General features: G+C 37.8%; 1 protein-coding gene across 7 annotated transcripts in view; it reads left to right on the plus strand.

The window, feature by feature from the left end:
* The window catches only part of DDC (dopa decarboxylase), an 80,240-nt gene that overhangs the window by 54,536 nt on the left and 1,493 nt on the right, over window positions 1-24,211 (plus strand). For 3 of the 7 annotated variants that reach the window (XM_030011894.2, XM_041123089.1, XM_030011892.2), the window contains exons 10-14: window positions 4,456-4,532; window positions 8,340-8,359; window positions 9,102-9,200; window positions 16,501-16,602; window positions 20,799-23,340. In XM_030011894.2, coding sequence (XP_029867754.1) covers window positions 4,456-4,532; window positions 8,340-8,359; window positions 9,102-9,200; window positions 16,501-16,602; window positions 20,799-21,014 — 514 coding nt within the window. In that variant the 3' untranslated portion in view covers window positions 21,015-23,340. The other 4 variants (XR_005932225.1, XM_041123090.1, XM_041123091.1 and 1 more) reach the window with 4 other exon arrangements.

A 24,211-nucleotide genomic window follows, 5' to 3' on the forward strand; every position in this document is an offset into this window, starting at 1 on the left:
TAGAAATAGGCCTGAGCTCTGCATTATGTTCCAGAGAGAGAGAGGAATCCTGAAAAGTCTGCAGATTCATACTTGCTCCATTTTGGGACTGTTTATAACATAAATGAAAAATCTTCATTTAAGGATATTAATGCAATGAACAACATGCTAAACAGAGCTTTTTCTTCTTTTCCATATAATTTCTTTTTGTTTAAGCCTTGATTCTTTTAAAAGCCTTTCTAGAAATGCTTGGGATTTGGCTGATGAAAAGCAGCTGATTTCAAAAAGGACTATTTATGCAATTTTGTACTGATCTTCAGTTTCCCCAGATGACAGCAGAGATGACATTTTTATATAAAAAGAAGACCAAGTGGAAACCCTCAGACATACTTTGAAACAAACCAAAGTATCATAGCATTAATAATAGCAGTAAAACCATCCCATAATAGACGATCCTATTGCGTCCCAAAATGGAATCTCTAGAACCTAGTGTCTACCAGCATCATGACTAATGATACTTATTAGCAAAATAGCTATTCAGTAAATGCAGACTATTTATCAAAATAAATGAAAACATTAATTTCAGTTATAATAGAACAAAATTTGCAAAAATGAAAAAAAGAAGGAAAAACTCTGAAACATCATCCAGAAGAAGGTCACCTTATTTAAAAGAAGAATAAATGTAAGGCAGTGATCGCTCAGTTGCCTTTGGTTAACCTTCAGCTCTTTTAATATCATCAGCAAAGTTGACTTTTCCACAAATATGTAGATTATTCAGATAATACATTACATTTTTTATTTTAATAGTTTTCCTGACGTAGGCACTTCAAATATTCCAAGCCATTATGGTTTTTTTTTTCTTTTCCTTAGAGTAAATGGCTTACATTTTGATCCTAATTCATCAGTAGTAGCAGTGATTAACCCAAGACTCCAGTTTATAAGTACCTCATAACTAGCTGTCTCTCTCTGTATATGGAAATAGGAAGACGATGAAACTGCTTTGCTAGTTTCTCTTATCTTTTTCTCATCACTCAGAGACATTGTTAACAAAGTAGCCACTCAGAAATGAGACAGTGCACCATCATTCTCTTTAATGTTTGTAGGACAATTAGGGGCCAGAGTCTAGTCCCTACCAGTTTAATTTCTCATTAATTCTGCTTTCCCCTGTGGAAACACCGTGGAACTATGTTAAAAGTGCGTTACCTGGCTTTCCAGGAAAACAAGGTATGTACAGCTACACTGTCCGTCAGTTTATGTTCCCATCTCAGGTGATTTTAGGTTCTTCCTAACAAAGCTTAGACTTTAGACTTAAGAAAGTATTTTTTTCCATTTTGTTTCTTGCTTTTTTTTAGATAAGCCATTGCATAAAATCCTTGTTTTCATAGGTAGGAAGATTCCATTATAAGGAATCTCAAGAGACCTTGCACCATGTCTCCTTACTCAAAGCAAAAGCTTCACAGCTATAGCCATTCAGGCTTAATTTCAGCAAGGCATTTCTGTATAGGTGTTATTCACCTAATAAAGAATGAAGTATACATTTAAAGTTAAACTCTTTGACTTGAAGCCCAATCCATTGTCCAACTACATCTAAGGCCCATGTCCAAAATTCACCTCTCTTACCAACTGTAGTGCTGCCTAAAAAGGTGAAATGTAATAATAAAGGATGAAGGAACCCGGTGAGAAAAGGTAACTGTGAAGGATACATGGGAAATATTAACCATGATATTTTAATAACATGGAAAGAGTTCAATAAACAGTGAACACCATTTCAGAATCAAAGCAAGCTGAGTTCCATTGACAGGCAGGCTTCTAAATCACCCAGGCTCCTCAGCACTTTCCCCAATAAACACTCCCATTTCTTTTCCCTGCAAGTTGATTAAGATAATCTAGCCATTAGATCTGTAATGTAATTATTTAACTACTCAGTGCAATATGTAGCACTGATGTCATTTGGGATTTGGAGGCAATTTCATTATAAACCTTTTGTGAAATATTCTCAGACTTCTTGATGTACAGAAAAGAGCAGTCAATTTCCTATAAAAAGGAAATTAATATAGCCACTCCTGAGAGGGGTGTATTTTCCATATTCAAATGTTAGGGTCCTTTGGAGACTTTGCTTTGAAACTACCAGTCAGTTTTGCCTGACTTGTTTAATCGGTACTCTGGAATATGACAAAATAGAAGAAGTGTCTTCTTTCAGAGAGAGTGAAAATAATAATCTTGTGAAGTCTTGGTATTTTTGCTTTTCTGTTACTCTTTTCAGGGTTTAAATGTTAACTTTTGGTTGGGAACATTGTTTTAGTATTCGGAAGGAAAGTGCTTACAGGAAATGCTTATCTGTAGCTGGAAGTGAAATTTTCCTGTTGGTTTATAATATGAAGTCACCTTTTTGGTTATTGTATCTATAATTTTAAAACAGACAGAATAGAGTGAGGCTGTTGAAAGCTGCAGATGTACAATCCAAGTAAGTCACTTTTCACAGTTTTCACTACTTTATTCACCAGGACTTCTGTTGTGCATTTTGTATTTTGAGTACTTAATATGTGAATCTGTGCCACTCAAGCTAGATCTTAGTCGGTCTATTAGCGTAACATCAAGCCTTAAAAAATTTCTAGTTTATCAATGACATTTTTGAAATATATATTCATGATCCTTCAGTCAACAAGGGTTATGTGCAAAGAAAGTTAAGGACACCACTTCTGTCCATTACCAGACCACACAAGCACTTACTGCAAAGAACTTTAAATACATAGGGTGAAATCTAGACATGGTGTATAGAGGTGCAGCTCAACTGGTTCATATACATTGATGTCCAGGCTTTGGATTTATTTTAGTAATCCTTTTAGACAGTTTTTCATGGTTGCCAGATTAAGACCTGTGAAGTCCCCAGATGGAACAGGCACCATCTTTTAAAAAAGCAGTAACATCACCAAGGAACTACAAGATGACAGCATTTTTACATCTTCTAAGCTAGATGTTCCTGCAGAATAGTTACCTGTTCCATTGTTTAGCCCAGCATATTACAGGAGGAGAAATGCAGCTCTCACAAGACAACTAAAGATATTGCTTGTAACTTGAGTTAGTTGCGTACAGAACGAGCTAGTGAAACACAAATATATCAAAGTACTCAAACATATCCAATAAACTACAGTAGAACAACTTAGGTTTTGTTAAAAAGTTATCCTAATTAAACCTGCTTTCAGCTAATAGTTTCTTCCTTCTGTCCACAGGACATTTCCAGCACACAAATAGGTTATTAATTGTGTTTATTGAGAGCATTCTGAATATCTTTTACTATTTTTCATGTGCATAAGCTTACTTATCTTCAGCTATGTACTTTCCATACCTGAAGGCAAGTACTTGACTGTTAACCTTGGTACTTTCCTGAGCCTTGGTGAGAGGAAGGATTTTTGTTTGTTTGAATAAGATGTTTTATGAGCACAGTCTAGATGTGGATGAGAGTGGGAGTATGTACTGGCCTGTGCATTTATACATGCACACTAAAATATTGGAAATTAGATTTTTACTTAGAAATTTACATTAACACATTAAAACCCAGAAAAAAACAGATGCACAGAAAATCATGAAAGTTTTGGACTTTTGTCATTTGGAGTGTCCCTGTGTTGACATAATTATTGCTTACTTTGTAGCATATTTCTAGGCCTAATATAATGATGTAGCGGTCTTTCCCTTTTTGATTTCTGGTTTCTTCTTCTTCTGCCTCTATAAACCCCAGCATTTGTGGAGGTGAGTCAGTCTTACACGCAGAGCGAAGCCTAAACCAGGAAGGTCTTGTTATTACCCACTGGCAAAACATAGCTTATTCTCTCTAAAAGGGAACCCCAGTCCATTGACACCACCCGCTCCCTGGCAGTAGTCAGGTATGCTTCTCAGTTTTCCGTTGTGCCGTAGCACGTCGGTCGGTAGTTGTACATCGGACCCAGCTGAGGGCAGGGTGGTACAAGAGGGAAGCCCGAGTCTGGACTGGGTGGCTCGTCCCCACCAGCGGCTGCTGCCGCCACCACCGCAGCGCGGAGAGACAGCGGCCAGCATCCCCAAAGCCTCGCTGCGGCGGTGCGCGGTGTCTAGGAAGCCACAGCTCTTCCCACACAGATTTGTACTGCAGCAATTTCAAGGCAACTTCTGTTGACTGCAAACATTAACATTGCTTCAGCTAGTCTCACATTCTGGTGTGAGCGTCTATCACCATAAAAAGATCCTCTGTGTCTGTTTCTTGTCTGTTTTTAAATATGCAGTTGTGCAGTCATGCTGCCCGTTCCTGCTGAGCCTTACACTTAACTACTTGTAAGTACAGTACTGATATGGCTGTGAAAAAGCACTGAAAATGGCACAGGCTGTGCTCAGGAAATACGCCAGTTTAAACACATTCAATTTGCCTTCACTTCTTGTGGAAATTAAATGCCTTAAATTGTAATTCCTAAATTTCTCAATTTGATTTCTTTCTTTTTTATACAGGGTGAAGAAAAGATCAGATTTAACAGGTGCCTTTAAATTAGAACCTCTTTACCTACAGCATCACCATCAGGAGTCTGGTAATTTTTTAATTAAATGAGATTATTATTATTTTGTTTGCACACTATTTGATGGAAAAAGGGACTTAAGATGAAGACTGAAATTCTTGAAACTACCTAAGTTGTTTAGGAGCCTATTTCCATTTTCACAGTGCCCTAGGGAGTTAAGCTTATTAAAGTGCAAACACATGTCTAGAGAGATTTTAGTTAGTATAAAAAGCAACTGAGGGAAAGCCATTTTATAAAGCATTCTATTAATACTTTTGTATTGGGATTTCCCCAGCTCCAGAGTTACCACTGACTCTTTGTAGGAGTGTTGAGAAAATTCTTAATGATCTTTTGGCAGTCAGATAAACATATTATTGGGTGCTGTGTATCGAGTCCCTTAACCTGCCTTCCCCAACATATCTTTCTCCAGAATGGTTTCAGGATCTGATTTGTAGAGTTTCTAAAGTCTGTGACCTTTTTTCCTAGCTATTCGTGCAAGCTCTGATTGAAATTTTCAAAAACCCATGTCAGGAGCAAACACTTCCTGAAACTGCAAAGAAGGGGTGAGCTGTGTTTGGTATCTGTGCTCTATTTTCAGTGATAGCTATCTGGGACATTATCCTGTTGCTTTCGTGTTCTCACGTTGATTGTAGAGAAGGCGGTAAGTGCAGGCTATCTGTCTTGTACAAAATGCTCATGAAAGCTTTTCACAAAATGCTCACAAAGAACTTACAAATCGTAGGCCCTGTACAAAGCTCCTTAATGGATTAGTGCTGCTTCTTGCACATACCTAGCAACTGCAGAGTGGCATTTGCCATCCTGAAGCCTGTTTTCACACATTCAGTTATTAACTGATTAATTGTGAAGAAGGTCACAGCAGTGCAGTGTCAACATGTGGTACAAGTTCCCTCATAACTTTCTCAAGAGGGTGAATCACATGTGGATGTTCTTACCGTTTACTCTATCTCATTTTTTCCCTGGAATTGCTGGTGCTGATCTGTGTTCGGAAGTACATCCTGAGTACCTTTATCTTCTCTCTGTTATGGCTATGAACTCATTGACATTTAAATTAATACCATCCAGAATTCCACCATTCACTAAAAAGCCCTAGGAAAAATGGATTCCTGTGCCTTAATCCTGAACTGGCAGAAATTTTGCATTTTATTCCTTTTCTACATTTCCAAGCAATGCAAATATAGAACAGTTGCAATAAACAAGAAAATACAGTAACTCTGGAGCTGAGGTTCACCCTCCAAAGGCCAGAATTGTTAAGAAAAAAACATATACTGGGGTTTTGCCTTTTTTAATGAAAAATACAAGTTATAGCAAATACACTTAAGTCACCAGCTTTACTTAACATACATGAAAAATATTTCTCTTCAGGAGAAAATATCCAACCTTAACTAAAGTGAAAATATGTTCTTGTGACAACTGACAGTGCTGATACAGGAACCCTAGGTCTTCCCCAGGTTAAATAACACCAGAAGAAAATCAAACCTTTCTTAAAACTTGGTGCTCTCAGTGAGGCCACCTAGTTGACCTGAAAACATTATCTCCCCAGTTGGATAGTAAGTTGTTCAGCCTTCGTCTTGCCTTCAGAAGCTATGATAGCATGTTATGCAATCTGGACATAATGATTTCAAAGAGATCTGCTGATTACTAGCATTCTAGTGACGCTAAATTTTTCTACGCTCTATTCCCATCTGATATCAATTTTCCAAAGAGCTGGACAACACTTTTCAAATGCAAATGCCTTTAGTTAAACTGTTAAATCCAATCCACACTTACGCCTTCCATAAACATAGTCAAATTTGCAAAGGTGCTAGGCTGTTACAGTCCCTCTTGGTCCCTGTGCAATTTATGGGATGTCAGCACTCCTGGAAATAGGACTTGCCTAATGGAGGGTCTTATTTTCTGACTATGTCTCAGGTCTGAGAATTCCCATCATGGTTTACAAGGCAAATGAAGTAGCATTTTTGAATTCGCTCATCTCTCACTCAAGAATTTAAATGAGCGGAAAAATATCTCTATCTGTGAGCAATTACTCTTAATAACCATATGGCAATTATGTGTGCCCCCAAGGGGAAGGTCTTTATTTTGTCATTAATTATAATTTTATGTGATTTGCATCATCACACCAGGAAGATTATACTAGCTTGCCTGGCAACCCAGGATATAGGTCAAATCCTAATGGCAGTGTTAGAAGAATGCAGCTTTATACTCCATTGTGAATGCCACGTATGCTCCCACAATGCAATTCCTCCTGGTTAAATACAGATGTAAGACTAAGGCTTGTAATCAAGGACTAATCATTGATTGCATTCTGCTTCACAGCTTGTGAAAGGCGTTGTTGTGGATCATTAGACATAGCCCCTTACAGGAGCGTAGGATTATTTATCTATCATCAGTTGCTTTACTCTCTTTGCAAGCAGTCTTGCAGCTATCAAACAAAAATGGCTGCTACAATGCAGAAGAGTATGAATGTTATCAAATTACCTCTTTACCGAGCTGAGACAACCATGTTCATTTCCTGAGGTCCGGGAACCGGTTAATGATTGTTGGTGTCTTTTTTTTTTTTTTTTTTTTTTTTAATCTGGAAAATAACATAGTAACAGGTTAAAGAACCAAATAGCTATATGTTGCAGGGAGGAAGGACCATGGTTTTTTCCTATGTTTTGGGTGCATAGATGAGAGAACATTGGCAAGAGAGCTTGTAACACAGGAAATTGTTTGTGTTTTTATTTTTAACTCCTAGAAAATATAAAGGCTGAGAATTACGTAAATTACATAGACTGGTCAAATTCAGAAGCTACAGTTCTATATAGTACCTTGCAGTTCACAATTCCAGGAGCAGTTACACAGCACTTTCCCATGGAATTTAAGTACATACTTTCATATGAAGCTTATACTCCACTGCAGAGTAATAAAGCAGAAAGAATAAGAAAGCTAAGCGGATGCTTCCACATTTTCCTAAAGAAGGGCTTTAAGTTTTACATCAGTTTAATTTCTCTCACTGGCTTACTGCAACTAACCCAGTTTTACATTATGGTTTCCTTTACTGTGAAATCAGTTTAATTACCCGATTCAAAGAAAAGGTAGATGCATCTTGACTCTGTGTGCTTGTATAGAAGACAACTAATAATGCCCTCTACTTGCCTCCCTGGACTGCTTTGTGGCTTGGTCAATCTGTGTTTGTAAGGCGCTTTCACTATGTCAAAGGAAAAGCCATAAAAAACCACAGAATACTATTCTTCAAGCAGGAAGAGGTCAATTCTGAGTCAAATTTTCCAATCACTTGTTAGACATGCTGAAGAATTAGCAACAAATGTAAGAATGAGTATAAAAGGTAGTTAGAAGTGGATTATTTTAAAAAGTATTACCAGTTCACTAGGGTAAATGTGGTGACATTTCACAGCAGAGAATGAGCAATGAAGTGAGCTTAGGGATTCTGCAAACTGTTTAAAACAAAATCAATGATAGCTATTTTATCTACTACTTCTTTTCCTTACAATAAGAAAATAAACAGTATTTAGTCCATCATCTCCACAATATCTGCAGTATAACAGAAAGGAAAATTGTGTTTCTTCTCCTGTAAACTGTTTAACTTGTTAGTGGTATATTCTGAGTAGCTAAGGAATGAAACTTATTACAAGTACCTTCATTTAGCATGCTGCCAAGTATCCTACTAGATATTTAGTGGTCCTGTTGACACTGATGATGCTGAAGTTTGTAGCAAACATACAGGATAGCTACGATACAGCTTTTTCAATAACATTAGAATGATTGAAGGCTTTGACTGTTCTGATGAAGCAATGTGAACATTTTTTCTTTAACTTCCAGGCCTTGTAACAGATTATCGGGTAAGTACAGCATCAATGTAATAATTAATACTATTACTGGTATATACTGGTATTTTCAGGACTTTTATTTTCCATTACTATCATAAACCTCAAACCCTTATGTTTCTTTCCAAGAAGGATGCAGCTTGCTAAATTTTTAACATTCCTCAAGCTGAAACTTTAAACTCTATTTTTTTTTTAAAAATTGTTCACAGGCAGAAATTGTCTTGCATGTGCAATATCTCAAGGTTTAGACAGTAGGAAGAAATGTCCTAAAGATTTTTTTTTTCCTTAACATAGTGAATAATACAATTTTTTTTAAAGAAAAACGCATATGTGTTTTAATATTTAACCAGTAGAAACACTGTTGTTTTGAAATGGAAAAAGGGCCTGTCATTGTAGATGCTAACCCCACAACTGTAAACAAGCCAATGTACATGAGCTTCTAAGGTACTTATTTTTCTAAAGCCTTCGAGGATAATTCAGGATGCACAAAGAAAATTTGACTTCCCTTGTGACCTTTTCATTCTGACACCAACCTCCTTTTCCAATTTTAATTTGAAACTTTTGAGTATTAAACAGTCTCACCAGGGCATTAACCAGGAATAGACATTTCTACTGTTATTTGACGTGCCTCTAGCAACCACCTGTAGGCTGTGGCAATGCGGTGTGCTTCAAAATCATTGCAGAATGTACAGTTTCTGCAGTATCCCTGCAACGGTGACTTCTAACGTGGGTGTCCTCCCTTCTCCCTGGCTTGCAGCACTGGCAGATCCCCCTGGGCAGGAGGTTCCGCTCCCTGAAGCTCTGGTTCGTGCTGAGGATGTATGGGGTCACGGGGCTGCAGGAGCACATCCGCAGGGTGAGTGGAGTTTGCTTTCTTGGGTAACCTGTGGTGGGACGGGAAGAGAAAATGAGCTGGCTACCTATCTACTTTCCGTGACTTCTGTACACGTCAGAAAGCACAGGCAACAGCTTTTAGACAGCTCGGTTCCATAGGGGTGCTGCTCGTTTGCCCCACGTAGTGTCACATTTTCATATCATGGCGGGTTCAAAACTGTCATCTGTTTTGTGTTAATCTTTAGGGAAGACAAGTCTAGGAATTCAGAATTTCTACCATGTGGGACCATAGTTCCCTCTCAAATTAAGCCAGAGCACATCCATGGTTTATACTGCGGAAAAACATGTTTATTCATTGCTTCTTTATTTTATTAATGTGCATGCAATGATAGCATGTTTTGATTATGATTAAGGGATACAGTAACTTATAGGGCATCCCTACCTCTGCTGCTTCTTTGTTTTGTGTTTAAAATACATCTTTTTTTAAAAAAGAGAATGTGTACAATTTACAGTTTGTTAACATTGTTAGGAATAAGTACTAAGTTTATTCTTGACGTAAAAAGGAGGAGTTTTTTAATCACTAAAAAACACAGCTGGCACCAGTCTAAATTATATATATACTTCCTCTGTAGCAGTAAAGTCAAATTCAAGCATACCTTTCATCATTATGAAGTTTAGGGAAACTTCTAGTGAGGAGATCCATGAGTTGGCTCTAAAAATTTACAAAAATATCCATTAGCTAAGGGTCTGGTCTAGTACACCAAACTCCCCGCAGACACACATTCCTTTCTATTGTGGTACTAAACAGATTAATTCCTAAGAAAGGCTTTTTCCACTGCTGTAAAATCACTACATGAGGAAGTCTCTTTCGATTTGGAAAGGTTCTGGGATAGAGGGTACCCTCTTTGCTTCCCTTTTTTCATCACACTGTAATTTTCAACTGACTGATATAAAAATTAGACTTTTATCCTTAATGAGGCTTTCAGATATAAACTTTGACAACAGTGGTAATCCTGATATTCTGTCATCCTTGTGGCAATCTGATACATATCCTTCTGATGAAAAATTGATACAAGGTTTGTTATTGCTTCACTAGGCTACCATTACAGTTTCTAGTGGAATTCTCTCTCAGATTTCTGGGTATGTTGCCAAGTTTTTAAGTAGGGCTAAATCTCTCACTGGGAAAATAGAGGATTGGAAGCCTCATATCAATTGCATGGCCTTTTATCAGGCTGGTTTCCACAGGTCAGTATTTACATTCAACAAGTTCCCTCTTTCCCTGCCTCCCAGCCGTTTCCCTGACTGTCCAGCCAAAAAGTGCTTGTCTTCCTATAAGCATAGCTGAAGACCAGGTTTTTATATTTTCTGTGACAATACAGTTCAGGAAGGCTAAGTAAATCAATCTTTTCTTAAAGATACTGACTCCAAAATAAAACGCTAATATGTTCCCTTATTTGTAAAGGTAATTCAGACAGCTAGATCTCCAAGGGCTTGTTGAATTGAGTGTGTATGTTTAATACTTCGTTAAGGACTATATTGTTCCCCAGTATACAGAGAAAATAAGTTATGACCTTATGTTTGCAACTTTGAAAGGGGAAGAGGGGTAATTAAGGGCAGAATTTGTATCTCATTGTATACATCTGTCAAACTGGAACCATTAAGTTAGTTTCTCCTCGCCACCACCCCCACACCCTGCCCCAGATGAATGATGATTCAATTCAGTGGGTTCCAAAGCAGCTTTAAAAAACCAAGTAATTTCTGTCTCCAGCAATTCTCAGTTGAACTTAAATTTTGAGAAACAATTGCATTTCATTTGCTTCCTGCTCTAGCAGAATTTAAGATATCTCTTGCGAGTTTGCAGACATGTTGCTAAAGTTATATCAGTAGCTGCAAAATAACAATTATAAATGTGTTTCATATCTTGCACATTTTCCTCTCTTCTCAGGAATTATCGTGGGTTCCAGATATATTGTGATGACTTTCCTTTTGGTAGTGTAGTAATGAAGTATGTAAACCCACCTGACACTGGTTTATATTTTCAAACCAATAGACAAGTTTCCAAATGAAAAGTAATTTGGAATTTAACCTCACTTGTTAACTTCACTTTAGCATTGCTTATCACAGTGCTTGACCTTGAAAAGTTGCTTTCTTTTAAACACGTTGTAGCATCTTGCAAATAACAGCTTTTATATTCCCATTGCTGGCAAAGGCAGTCCTTGAAGAGAATAGCTGGTACTGTATCTTGTGGACTTGGACTTTTAGCTGGGTTTTAAGGGAACCTCTGTAGTTGCCAGAATTATTTCTGAAGCTGCATTTATTACAGTGGGTGATAGAGTGGACATAGGTGGAATGAGAAGAGACCTAAGAACAGTGGCAGAAGCAGATATTGCAACCTTCAAGTGGAGAGCAGTGTGGCTGGAGCTGGGGAAAAAGGGAGAAGTGCTCGCGCTCTGTCGTGTTATTAAGGAGTTGCCCCAGAGAAAGGGCCACAGAGTCAGGCAGAAGAGCAGATGTTTGAAACAGCTCCTTGGGCTGGAACCTGGGGAAGGGGATGCCTACGTTTGGGATGTAGCAGGCAGTCATACACCACGTAGTTTTCATACGTCAACGTATCTGTGTGTAGGGCATGTCGTTCCTGTTCACGCTATACAATAGTAGCTAAGGTGTGCCTGTTCAGATGCAGGGCTGTGCCTTATGGAGAAATTTGGGACCTAGGGTTTCAATTCCTTTCTGAGTTTATAAAAATCCCAGTATGGATGCTGTGATCACCTAGGGAAAAAAAAAAAAAAAAGACACTTCAGCTCCTAAGTCATACAAAACTGTAGGAGGATTTATCCAGTGTTTATAGACTTCTAGTTAGGCTTCTTTTGTGGACCCAGGTGTTACTTACAAAGTGATTTGCGATTTTCAATAGTAATGAGCTTCTGACATGATATAGAGGCAAAAAGCACTGCATATCCTTAAGAAGCCACCCTATTTGCTGTGTGATTAGCAAGCTTCTATATGGAAGACCAAAGATATCTGTAACTATCTCTTCACAAACTTTTCTTTTTTTCTGGATGTAAACTACCACAAAAAACTATTTGTCTCTTTTTTTTTTTCCTGTCTTTTATTAGTATGTTTTAAGAAAAAGATGTTTGTTATGTTTGCAACCTTAAGGTCTGCATCAAAATGACTAGATAACCACTGCAATTGGCATTTACTTGTACTGAGGAAGGCATTTAGGAACTAAAATATTCCTGGGAGATTTGAATGTGTGACTTGGGTTTAGACACAGTAACTTTTTTTGTTTTCCAAACCTTCCAGTTACGCACTCTTTTCCCAAACAACATGTAATATTAACCTATTGCAAAGTATAGGTTTTAAAGCAGTGGTAAAGGGGAAGACAGTCATCTCTGAAGGATGTGGGGAGAGAAAAATACAAATTTTGGAGGTAAGTCCCAAAGCCGCAGAGATGTACAAAAAGGGCAAAACCAACAACAGTAACAGTCTTCTGGACTGATTCCAAACATTCAGAGTCAGTACAAATGTGAAACCCAAACAGCCTGTTTGTAAATGGCCCATTTGCAAACTGCTTGACCATCTTTGTTAGTTTAAGTCCTCTCAAAGAGCTCGGAAGTAATTTGAGAAATTTAGCGGTTAATGTTTTTGTGTGTGATCCCCATGAACATTCTGACTCAGATGAATCCTCTGTAGGACCAGAAGAAATCAGTGTACTATGTCCTCCTTTCTTCGCTGAAGATGATGAATTCTATTAGAATTTAATGGATATTAATACATGATAAAGCAGAGACCAAGATACTGGAACTGTACAGAACAGCAATGCCAGAGACGGCATTCAACTGGGGAGTGGCACAGTCCAAGTTGCTGTTGAGAAGGCTCTGCAGCCAGCATTTTCCTTCAGAGTGTAGAGGGATGCAAGCTATGGCAGGCAGAGAGGTGAAATCTATAGGAGGAAAAGCATGAAGTGATCAAGGCTAAGCAGGTATGCTTATTTGCATATACACACTGATGTACTGTGATGCTTCAGAGAAGCTCCCTTCAGTCAAAAACTATTTTAGTTCTTGAAGGCTTTGCCCAAAAATCAAAATTCAGTTTGAACACCTCAATGCAGAAGCATTTATATTTATATTCACACATATACGTACACAAATACAGATTTTTTTAAAATAGGGACCCCATCTTAATGCCTCACATGTTTACTGTTCCCATTAGTGATTATGTAAGACACTTCCCTTAATCCTGAATAACCAAATAAATTAGATCCCTTTCTTGTTTCACTTCTCACTGCAGAAGAGCAATGGTTATTTACCTGAGATAGATAGTGATACACAAAAATTCCTTACAAGCTTCTTTTCTTCAATCTGCTAAATTTCACTGTGAAGAGAAGGGCTGGTATTCTGTTCCTATATACCAAGACTTTTCAGGCAACTAACGCAGTCCATGTGATTCCACTTTGGGGACCCACATGGTAAAGGGATTATCCAAATGATATTGCTAGAAACAGTATGTGAGTTGGTTTGCATACGTCCACTTTTTTGTTAAAATATATAACAGCATTAAATAAAAGAATTTTTAAAAGTTAAGTAATATTTGAACGTCAGCATTACGTTAATGGTGCTAGGGACACAGCATGACACAAATGTCAAAATCAAAAGCATTTGGAGGTTTAAAATATCCATAGATCAGGCTTGGTATGTACACATTCAGCAGAAAACTGAGAACAGCCTGTTACTTTTTACCTCTCCTCCTTTCTTATCCTTAGTTTCAGTGCCCGCAGTTCTCCAAACAGGACTTTATTTTCACAGTTTACCTGCCTGTCTTGAAAAGTTGAAGCACTAAAGCCACACATGTCCTCCTGTGAGTTCTTGCCATGCTTGTGTCCGGAGCGCAGGTGCAGCTCTTGGACTCGCAGAGGCAGGTGTGATACCTGAAAGCCCTTCGGTTTTACAGAGTTAGAACTTGCAGGCTTAAAAATGTTTAACTTCATTGGGTTTAATTATGTTTGGTTGTAACAATCTTTGTAAAAGCAACTCAGGATAATAGCTTATAGTTCAAAGGTGCAGGTCTTTGGGTAAGTGTGTTAAGCAAAGTTATTACAGGTGAAACCAGTTAAATCGCCACTTTCTCGCCAGTCCAGTTCTGTCTAATCTAAAACACTTGGTGCCCCCCAGTGGCTTTACAAATTATTGCTATTTGTTAAGTCTCGCTATGGATAAAAGTGCTTGAATCCACACATGAATACAAAATACTTCCAGAATTTTGGTTTGTGTTTTACTGAATAGTCTCTATTTTTCCTTGCTTTTATGTCTTTCAAATTCCTGAAAAATCCTTTTGTGCAAAAAGTGGACATAAATACTTGCTACAAAATGTACAGCACGGGTTTGGAGTTTTCTTGTACAAACTACTCGCAGTAAGCCAAGTCTTAAATTTTTGTTTTATTTGGTTCTTACCCAGGTAAATTTTGATTAAATTCAGTTGGTGATTACATTCAGCTGAACAGTTGTGAAATTCTTACCTCATTGAACATGATGTTTCTTATGGCTTTGATTTCCAAGACGTGGTATATGCAGTGTGAAATTTTGCAGAGCTGTGTAAAAGACATCAGTTTAGTTAAGGCTATGGAACATGAGGATAGGAGGAGACAGTAAAAGATCATTACAACACGTATGCATATTTCACATACCTTTTCCATGCACTTATGCATACAAGTATCTGTATATATACATATACTTCTGGTCAATTTTCATAGCTGTTTATATTAGCAGAACATTCAAATGCCTTGGAAAGGACTAGGCATTTTATTCATCTCATTCCTGACTCAAAAGAGCTTTCAGTCTAATTTTAGAGGGAGATGGTAAATGGATGTAACAAACAGCAGAAAGGAAGTGGTAACAACAGTAAGATTGGCTGGTTGCATAGGGTACCAGTATGCCCAATATGAAGGTTTTGAAGCAATGTTTTGATTCAATATAAACAATGTTTTTCTATTTTAAGAAATAAACAAACATCAGAAAGCTATGATTAAGACTGCAAAATGTGTTGGGGTTGGTTTTTTTTTTTTCTTTTCTGTAATTTCTGTTTTGCCTTGTTCTTGCCCTTTTGGAAGAAGTTCCTGCGAGCTAAAACATTCCACATCTAACCCTGGCCCAAAGTGAAATGTTTCATTTTTGTTTGATATCTGTCCTTGAACTTGCAAAAAGACAAAGTGCAAAAGCAGGAAAAGACATGGAGACATGGGCTTAGTTGTTTGTTTTTGTAAAATTATTTGCAATCATAAATATATCAAACCTAAGGAACTTTTAAACATCATTTTAGATGTTGCTGATAATTTTTGGTGTAGATTGGCTATTGCATGAAGACAAACTGTAATTCTAATAGCTGGTTGCTGTTGTCATTTGGGTTTTTTTTTTTTAGGGTAGTGAGCACTGAACTGATGATAGCCAGTGAGAGGGGGACTGGATAAGGTACTGCAGGTACCTGATGAGGATATGGGTTCTTTTCTTCCAAGAGCTTTTGAATTAATTCATCTTCTGTTTGGAAGAAAGCAAAATGTGGTACAAGTATGCAAGCATCACTGACTGATGTTAAGACTTCCCAGCTGGCTGTTAATATGCCTGTTGGTATTTTTCCTATTTGTTTGATTTTGGAAGAGCACTGGTTTCCTATGCTTCAAAATAATTTCCCTGGCTTGGTGTTCAATGCCACTCTTTTTTCCCCAGTAACTTCTAAACAGGTTGGCTGAGATTTGCTACTCATTTTCTTGATTATACTGCCATCACCTTTCTTTTCAACTAAACCTGAGCACCCAGGTCAGAAGAGCGAGCAAGTTCCCCCCTTCTTCACAGTTATTCTCATATTCAGTGAACTATTCTAAAAAGTGTATCTTTCCAGCTTATTTTGCACTGGAATAGTGATCATTTTCTCTCTATATACCTGTGCATCTCCCTCTTTCACCATAATAACTTTTGGACTCTTTAGCCATTCCCAGCCAAAACTGACAGTGGTAGAAAGCCTAAAGAAGAATTATTACAATTATTTACTATTAATATGGTATCATATAAAACTCTGCTGAAATGTTTCATTAAGAAACAGACTAGTACTGCGTAAGATAGACTGAGCTACTAATAAAGTAATGGCTCGATATGGTCTCTGGAAGTCATAACTGGGATGTAAGTTAACATAAACAGATGGCGATATGTGAATATTATCACATATCAGAAGAGGGAACAGAGAAAAGAGATTAGGGGTGGAAACGATTTAGCACATCTTTTCTGTTGAATCAAATTTGTACAACGTAGATACTCTCTTTCTCTTCTTAGCATGTCAGGCTGTCGCATCAATTTGAACATTTAGTCCTTCAGGATGGAAGATTTGAGATCTGTGCTGAGGTTGTCTTGGGACTAGTCTGTTTTCGGCTGAAGGTAAGGCAGCTAAGACCTCCTATTTCTTCTGTCATGTTTTATAGCAATACAATAACCTGCAATTGAATATAGTCTTTGTAGTTAATGTATTTAATTATTTTTTAAGGAAAGTAAGGGGAGTTCACGTAGATCAAAGCAGATTAAAGAAAGAAGCTTAAGACAATTTTAAAAAAAATTAATCAAATGCTTAAGAGAAATTCAAGCATACTAGGGTATGGAAATATATAGTCAAGGCAAACAAATAGTCTAACCAGTCACACAAAAATGACCACTATATTCTATGCTTGATGGGCTTTGATGAAGGTGATTGTTTTAATGTGTTTCCCTAGATATTTGTATATGAAGTGTGAGTGTGTGCATATATTACATGTTTTTTGTCAAGTTAATTTTATATGTGTGTATATTTAATATCCAATTTTACATATATATATATATATATATAAAAAATGACTATCATGGATGAAGATTAGAGTAGTAAACACTTTTTGTTGTTTTCTTTAAAGAATACATTTTAATTTATAAAATCCTACTGTCAGACTGGGCAAATTGGAACAAGACATGAGTAAGAAGAGGTTGCATGGGAGGGCAGCTTCCCAACTGCCCTCAGCCCTGGTCTGCTTTTTTTTGCTGAACATGACCCTTTTGCCCCTCTTGGTCTTTCATTTCCCAAAATCTCTGTAAGTGCCAAGTTCATTGATGTGGAGACCTTACCCGACAGAAACTAGAAAACTCACTCTGCACTCAGAACATAAGAGCTGCAGTAGTTGAGAGGGCTCAGTTGTTTAGTCAGACATTAAAAGGGGATCAGTATCTTATTTTAGGTAAAGAGCTCATTTAATAGAGGAGCTTGCAACTAAAGCCTCTGTAAAGGGCTGGATTGTGACACCAAATCTGAACACCAAGCAATAACAATAACAGCACTGATGTTTTCTAGTTCACGTGATACCTAAGTGAGCTTTTAGCTTTTCCGAAGGCTCACAAGCACATCTTGGCTCCTTCTGGGTAGTGTGGTATTACTACTTTTCACAAATTCTTTTCTCAGTCATTCAGTTGCTCCAGTTACCTGAGTTTGATGCAATTGGCTGAAGGAGCTAACAAATCTTTAACAATAAGGTAGTGGTGAATTCACCTGGAATAGGAAAATGGTTTTGTTTGAATTTATGTTGTTTAAAATAAAAGAAAAAAACGTCTGGTGCTAGGGGATCAGACAGAATGTGGAGTTTTTTCAGTAAGTAGAAACATGAATATTATTTCTTTCCTAACAAGAACTTTTAAAAGATTTTGAGGAATAGGTTCTGTGGCTTTTATTGCTCAATAACAAGATGTTGGTTGTAGTCTGCTCTTTCACATGGAACAAGCAAACACTAGGTTTGCAGATCCAGAGACAGCTGTTACTCAGTGCTCTACATTTACTTTAAAGGAACAGTCCTGGTGAAATAGAGCATAGCAACACAGGAATTGTCACTTTTGATCAGACCAGTAGTTCATCTACATCTGTTCTCCTGTCCCTGATGATCCAGAGGAAGAAATCGCATCTACAGGGAAAGACAATTTTACAATAGGAGGTAAATATTGGACACCTAGCTAAGAAACGTTTGGACAAGTTGTAGAATAAAGGCATGATTCTGCTGAAAACCAGTGTTGAAACAGCAGTGTTTTCATCGCTTCTCTTCCCAGTACAAAAAAAAAAGAAAACAAAACTAACAAGCTTTTAAATGAAGAGTGTTTTATGGTTATTTATGCATCTTTACTTGCTTTTTAAACCACTCTTTGAAAAATCTTCCCGTGATTTCTATAGTTTGTCTTAAAATGCATCTTAGAAGTAGGATACTTCTAACTTTTATGTAGTTACAGTAGGACTAAGGGACAGGGGACTTGAACTGTAATGCTGCACAGCTGTAAAAGTATGAAATATTTTTCCTTCCTTTGTTCTTGAGAAATCCTTTTGTATTTTTTTTGCTTATCTGTAACTTTTAATTTTTTTGCCTTTCACACGGTTGAACAGATGGACTAATAATCTATGACTTTCATATTATAACTATTTCATCAAATGTATCATGCCAAAGGGTTAATTTTTGGCCTCCTTGTCATGTCTGCAGATGAATACAAGTCAAGCTAGTCATTTCTCCAGAGGAGTGAGAATACCGTCTTATTGAAGCTGACAGACTCAATCAGAGCTGGCTTCTCAAAGCTCTGGGAGAGGATTAGTCACGAGTAACTTCAATTTGACGTGACACCCGAGTGTCACAGCAGCCCCTAGGTGCAGCTCTGAGAGCAGAACAGAAGAAAGATATATAAATCTTTCTTCTTCCTCCCCTCACCCCTGCCAAGGGATTTAACTTTAACATCATATAACTGCTTGTATTGCCTAAAAGTTAGTGCTGTGCATTTCATATTAAAGGCAAGGATCATCACTTTAATGATAAGAAAGCAGTATATCATTGTCACCAGTGACTGACCCATAATGGGTGGGGACTTGCAAAACACCGCAGTTGGTCCTTTTCTTAGAAGCATTCTAATTGCTTAGCCATGAATTTCAGGCTTCCATCCAAATTCCCTAACAACTTCTGCTAAGTCAGAACAAGGTTTTGACTTGGGTTCAGCTCTAACTCTAATACGATACAAACCCATGAGAATAATACATTTATCCTCAGTGCGAATGGGAAACTGTGTCTCCCTTATGCTTTGTTTTTATATGGAAAAAGCTAAGCAGCCAAGTCACAACTGCGCAGATGTGAGAGGACATGTTTTCTGATATGGATGTTTCCAAGAAGACCTATGCCGCTACAGTAACAAAACTGCTGCTGAACAGACGGATTTGTCCATCTCTGACTCTTTTTCCACAGTCAGTGTTCAGTAAAGGAACACTGTGGTAAAAGCACAGATGCTCCTAGCATCTCTTGCAATTCTGCGTTACCAGCAGTGTAATAGAAAGAGTAAAGGCTGTACAATAGCTAAGATACTTCCCCAAGGAATAAAATTATAGCACTCAAGATCAACATGGTATATCCTAAGCTATGATGGCAAACTGCCCAGTGATGCTGAAGCCATCTCTGGGTCTGCTGATATAAAAGTTAGACGGACAGGTTCCTTTAATTTGGATAATAAAGACTGTCAAAGATCCACAGCTAGCACTTCATCATGTGTTGCTAAATCAGACAAAAATCCCAAGATTTCTGGGATCCCTTCTTTCATTGTTTAAATTTAAAGCAATTTAGTACTGTTTTTGAAAATCTGATGACATCTTTTGTTTTATTCTCAAATGCTGATGGACATGAAGTAGGAAAACCATTGATTCAACATTAGCTGAACCTGCAAAAGAACCAGTACTCCTCCATGCAGTCCTATTTCTTTTGAGATTTGGTATTAAGAATGCACAGCTGCTCCAAGGGAAATCCTCACATTCCTTATTTGAGCACAAGGAGAATGAAGTACACTAGAATGAGATAAAATTCAATACTGCATGCATGTAGAGTCCCTCTCACTTTCTGCAAGACATTTAACATTTATATCTTTGTTTCCCAGAATGCAGAAGACTGTTTACTTCCAGTGAGAGGGTCAGTTTACCATGTTTCTAAAATCCTCCCCCTCCCCCAAACCACTCTGTAGCATTCTGTGATGGACACTTCCTATAGAACTTGAGGCAAACACTTTTTTAGGGTTTCTACTGATAGTGTGAAGGTTAACTTATGCCAGGGATACATTACCTTAACTGTTTCTTAATTAAGGGTAAGATTTCCGTCTTCATATTCAAAAGACTCTCACAGCAGCCGTGCTTAAGTGAAGTCTGGAAGGTCTGTTTTACAAATGTTAGTATAGTTCATTGCAAAACTTCCTCCCACATTTGTTTGATTACATCTAAGAAAAGTGTAACAAAATGGATGCAATAATGAATGCTTTTACATGAAGCTACATAGCTCACGAGCTTAGGTCACAAACAAGCAGTCAGCCATCACAAATGCCCCAGTGTGAACACTGCTTCTAAACCCCAGTTAATCCATAAACCTCTTTGTGGCTGAAAAATTATCTCTTGCGCCGTCATCTTTTTGTAATCCTTTGATGGCAAAGCACTGAGAGATGAGAAAGTGGCTGCGTGTTACTGGTACTACTTGGGCTTGTCTGCTTGGTGGGATTTACATATTCCAAACTTGCTTCTGAAATTCATCACTGTATCTGTTGAATTACAATGATTTCAGGGCTCAAATGAACTAAATAAGGCACTTCTTAAAAGCATAAATGAGGCCAAGAAGATTCATCTGGTCCCATGCCACCTGCGAGAGAAGTTTGTGCTACGTTTTGCTATTTGTTCCCGCACAGTGGAATCCACCCACATCAAGTTTGCCTGGCAGCACATCTCACAGCTGGCAACTGATCTTCTGAAAACATGGGATCAAAACCACCACCAGCAGTAACAGCAGTGAAGTAGCAGTGGGGAGGAGGTAATTAACTGGCTTGCTCTCTGTTGCCAAGTTTTATTTTAGGGGCAGGTGGGAAAGTCAAATTATGAGGGGAAAAAAGTACAAAACCTGTTGTTACATAGCCCAGCTGCAGTAGCAAAATCCTTGCCAGCAAGTTGTGTTGTAACCTTAGTCATTCCTTCTCTGTACTGTAGTTTCATCTTGCCTGTATCCAGGATGCACATAGCCATGGGGACTCGAGCTGTCATTTCTTACCAGTTTGTAATCAAGAGCATTTATTGAGCCAGGCAGTGGAAATGGAAAGGTTAGTGCTCCCTCTGTTGTCCCCATTAACCGCTAGCACACCCACTCCTTTCTTCACAGATGAAACTGTGAGGTGTTATAACTAATTAATTTAACATTACTATGACTTCAGAAAGTATCCAAGTTGGGAGAAGTTCAGCAACCTGGTTATAACTCTGTTCAGGTCCTATCTAAACAGGCATGCACAAATGTTGTTGTCATGATTTGGGGCACTATCATGTCATGACGCACTTGCTGCAATAATTTTGTAAATGAAGTTAGGACTTCAAGACTTCCTTCATTACCTAGTCAGATCAGGGGGGAGTGAGCACTAAATGAATGCTGATGGTCCTTATGGCAGGTTCTCTACTTTCTCTTAAAGGGTTTGCTTTTAAAACAGCCATTTTGTCAAATCTCAGCAAATGGGTTATGCTGGCTATTGGGTTTCACTTTGATCATTCAGAATGAGGCCTCTTAAAAGCTCCTTCTTAAGACTTTTGTCAAAAGCCATGTGCTACCTGGTATTCTATATTTTTAACCAAGTTATAAGCAGTGGTTACTTGAAAATAATCTGTAAGCTATGTTCTGTGAAATAGAGTTGAGATTTCTTTTTATGGCTACCATTCTTCTTACTTCATTGTGTGATAAATCTTTGACAAAATGTGCTAAGAAATGTGATGGCAAAAATGTTACTCTTCGTTTCTCAAATTAGCTAACAAGATAACAAATTACAATAAAAATAGAAATTAAGAGAACTACCCCCCAAAATATGCTGTGGTGCCCCCATTAGTGGTTTTCTTCCATTAACAGTGACACATGGAACATGAAAATATTGGAAAACAATTAACCTTCAGAGAAAGTCAAATAATGTGTACTTGACACAAGCCATTGATATGTCATCCTGTTGAACGCAGGTACAGTAAAGAGGTGAAATGAAAGTCAGAAACAATATCTGACTTTAATAAGTACTTCTGCCATTTTAAAAACATAAATTCCAGACAGTTATTTCTATGTAAATAAGAACAAAATAAAGAGCTACTCCAAGAAAAATAATTTGTAGGATTAATTTCTACATTTGCATTTGTTTTAATCTTTTCCTTTTACTGCTCATATTAACTTCTACAGCATCTTGAACAGCTTGCACAATTATTCAGCTTTCTTCCTCCATCCCTTGCACGTATAATTCCTACATTTGGGAAGTAGCAAGTAGACTATGAAACATGCACCGGGAAAGTTAATTTGGCAAACAGTCTGCTCCTACCCACCATCTTCCCAGAAGGGATTAAAGAAGTTGACTATGGACCAGGTGGATTTTTCTGGTGATTCTGGTGATTCCTTACACCTCACTGCTGTGGTGCAAACTGGGGAAGGATTAGTATGAATGTGTGTGCAAGTGCTACGTAAGAGGTGTGCATGAATCCTGATGCTTAGGAAGAACTGACCAAGCTCTGCATTTCCAGCAGGTCGAGCCACGCAACTAGGGGAGGCGATGGCATACCGCCCTTCTGTAAGGCTAGCCTGGAGCTATGTTATCCACCCAGATGGAAAAGCTGATTACTATTTCTTTAAGGAATTGGTTTCACATGTAACAGATGAAGCAAGGGGTGACAAATTAATCTGGCAAAACCAAGTAATATTCTGGCAAAACCAAGTAATATTCAAGCAGGTGACTGAGCCATTCCACAAGATACTATTCTCAGCCACAGTATCAGAAATTTTGATAGCATCATTCTCTTTAGCAGAACCAATGTGAAATTAAGGTTTTCTGTAGTAGCACAATGCAGTAGATTGGTAGACTGAAGAGAGTGGAAAATGCTGGCAGTTGTTTCCTTTCTCTGTTATTAGTTTTTTTAAAACATTATTCAGTTTTCATGGCTTGGGAAACAATGTTCATCCATAGCACATATGGTCCACACTGATACCATTTTACAAATTTACATTATGAAAACACTAGAATCTAGGAGCCAGAGAAGAATTACACCTTCTCTGTGAGACAGACCAGTATTTTGTATGTGAAATATATAACCAAGTCTGTCCACGAAAAAAAAAGAGATCAGATTCTGATCAAAGCTATCGTAAGAGTAAATCCAGGATAATTCCACTGAAATGAAATGGAGTTGCTTTGGGCTTATGTGACTATAATTGAAATTAAAATCTAACTAATAAGTATTGGAAAAGAAATGCATAAAGTAAGACAACACCAGACTGAATATAAGTGGATTTTGGTGGAAATCCTCTCCATGGAAACCAGAGCAGAGGTGGATGATGCATGCCTGTGTGAGCCTCAGAACTGCTGTAGAACAGGGACGCAGGCAGGATGCACATCCAAACCCAGGAGAGGTGAACTGTTCCCAACAGCCCAGGATTAGACACAGGTCCCTCTAGACATTTGTGGGAAAATGTTGCCAAAACTGACATTCAATTAAACATTTTTCAGCATGGGTATCAGTTTTAGAAAAGGCTGTTGTCCAGATACTGAAACTTATTTTGGCAAAGAATTTAGGATAAGGGTTAATTTAAAATATTATAAATGCAGTAGAACTGTTAATTTATTTTTGTTTTTAAAGAAGTGATATAAGTAAATCTTCTAATAAACAGCAGTGACAAGACCCATGGAATTACATTTCCCCATGGCCAGCCCAATACAGAAATCTGAAGTTCACAGTTCTAGTTTTTCTGAAATTCTGGGATGATTTGAATATGTAATTGGTGAGGGCCGCTGTCGTGGTTTAACCCCAGCCAGCAACTAAGCACCACGCAGCTGCTCACTCACTTCCCCCCCACCCAGTGGGAAAAAAAGTAAAACTCGTGGGTTGAGGTAAGAACAGTTTAATAGAACAGAAAAGAAGAAACTAATAAAGATAATAATAACACTAATAAAATGACAATAATAATAGAAGGATTGAAAT

The sequence above is a fragment of the Aquila chrysaetos genome, chromosome 4, assembly GCF_900496995.4.
Source record: "Aquila chrysaetos chrysaetos chromosome 4, bAquChr1.4, whole genome shotgun sequence".
NCBI classification, from domain to species: domain Eukaryota; kingdom Metazoa; phylum Chordata; class Aves; order Accipitriformes; family Accipitridae; genus Aquila; species Aquila chrysaetos.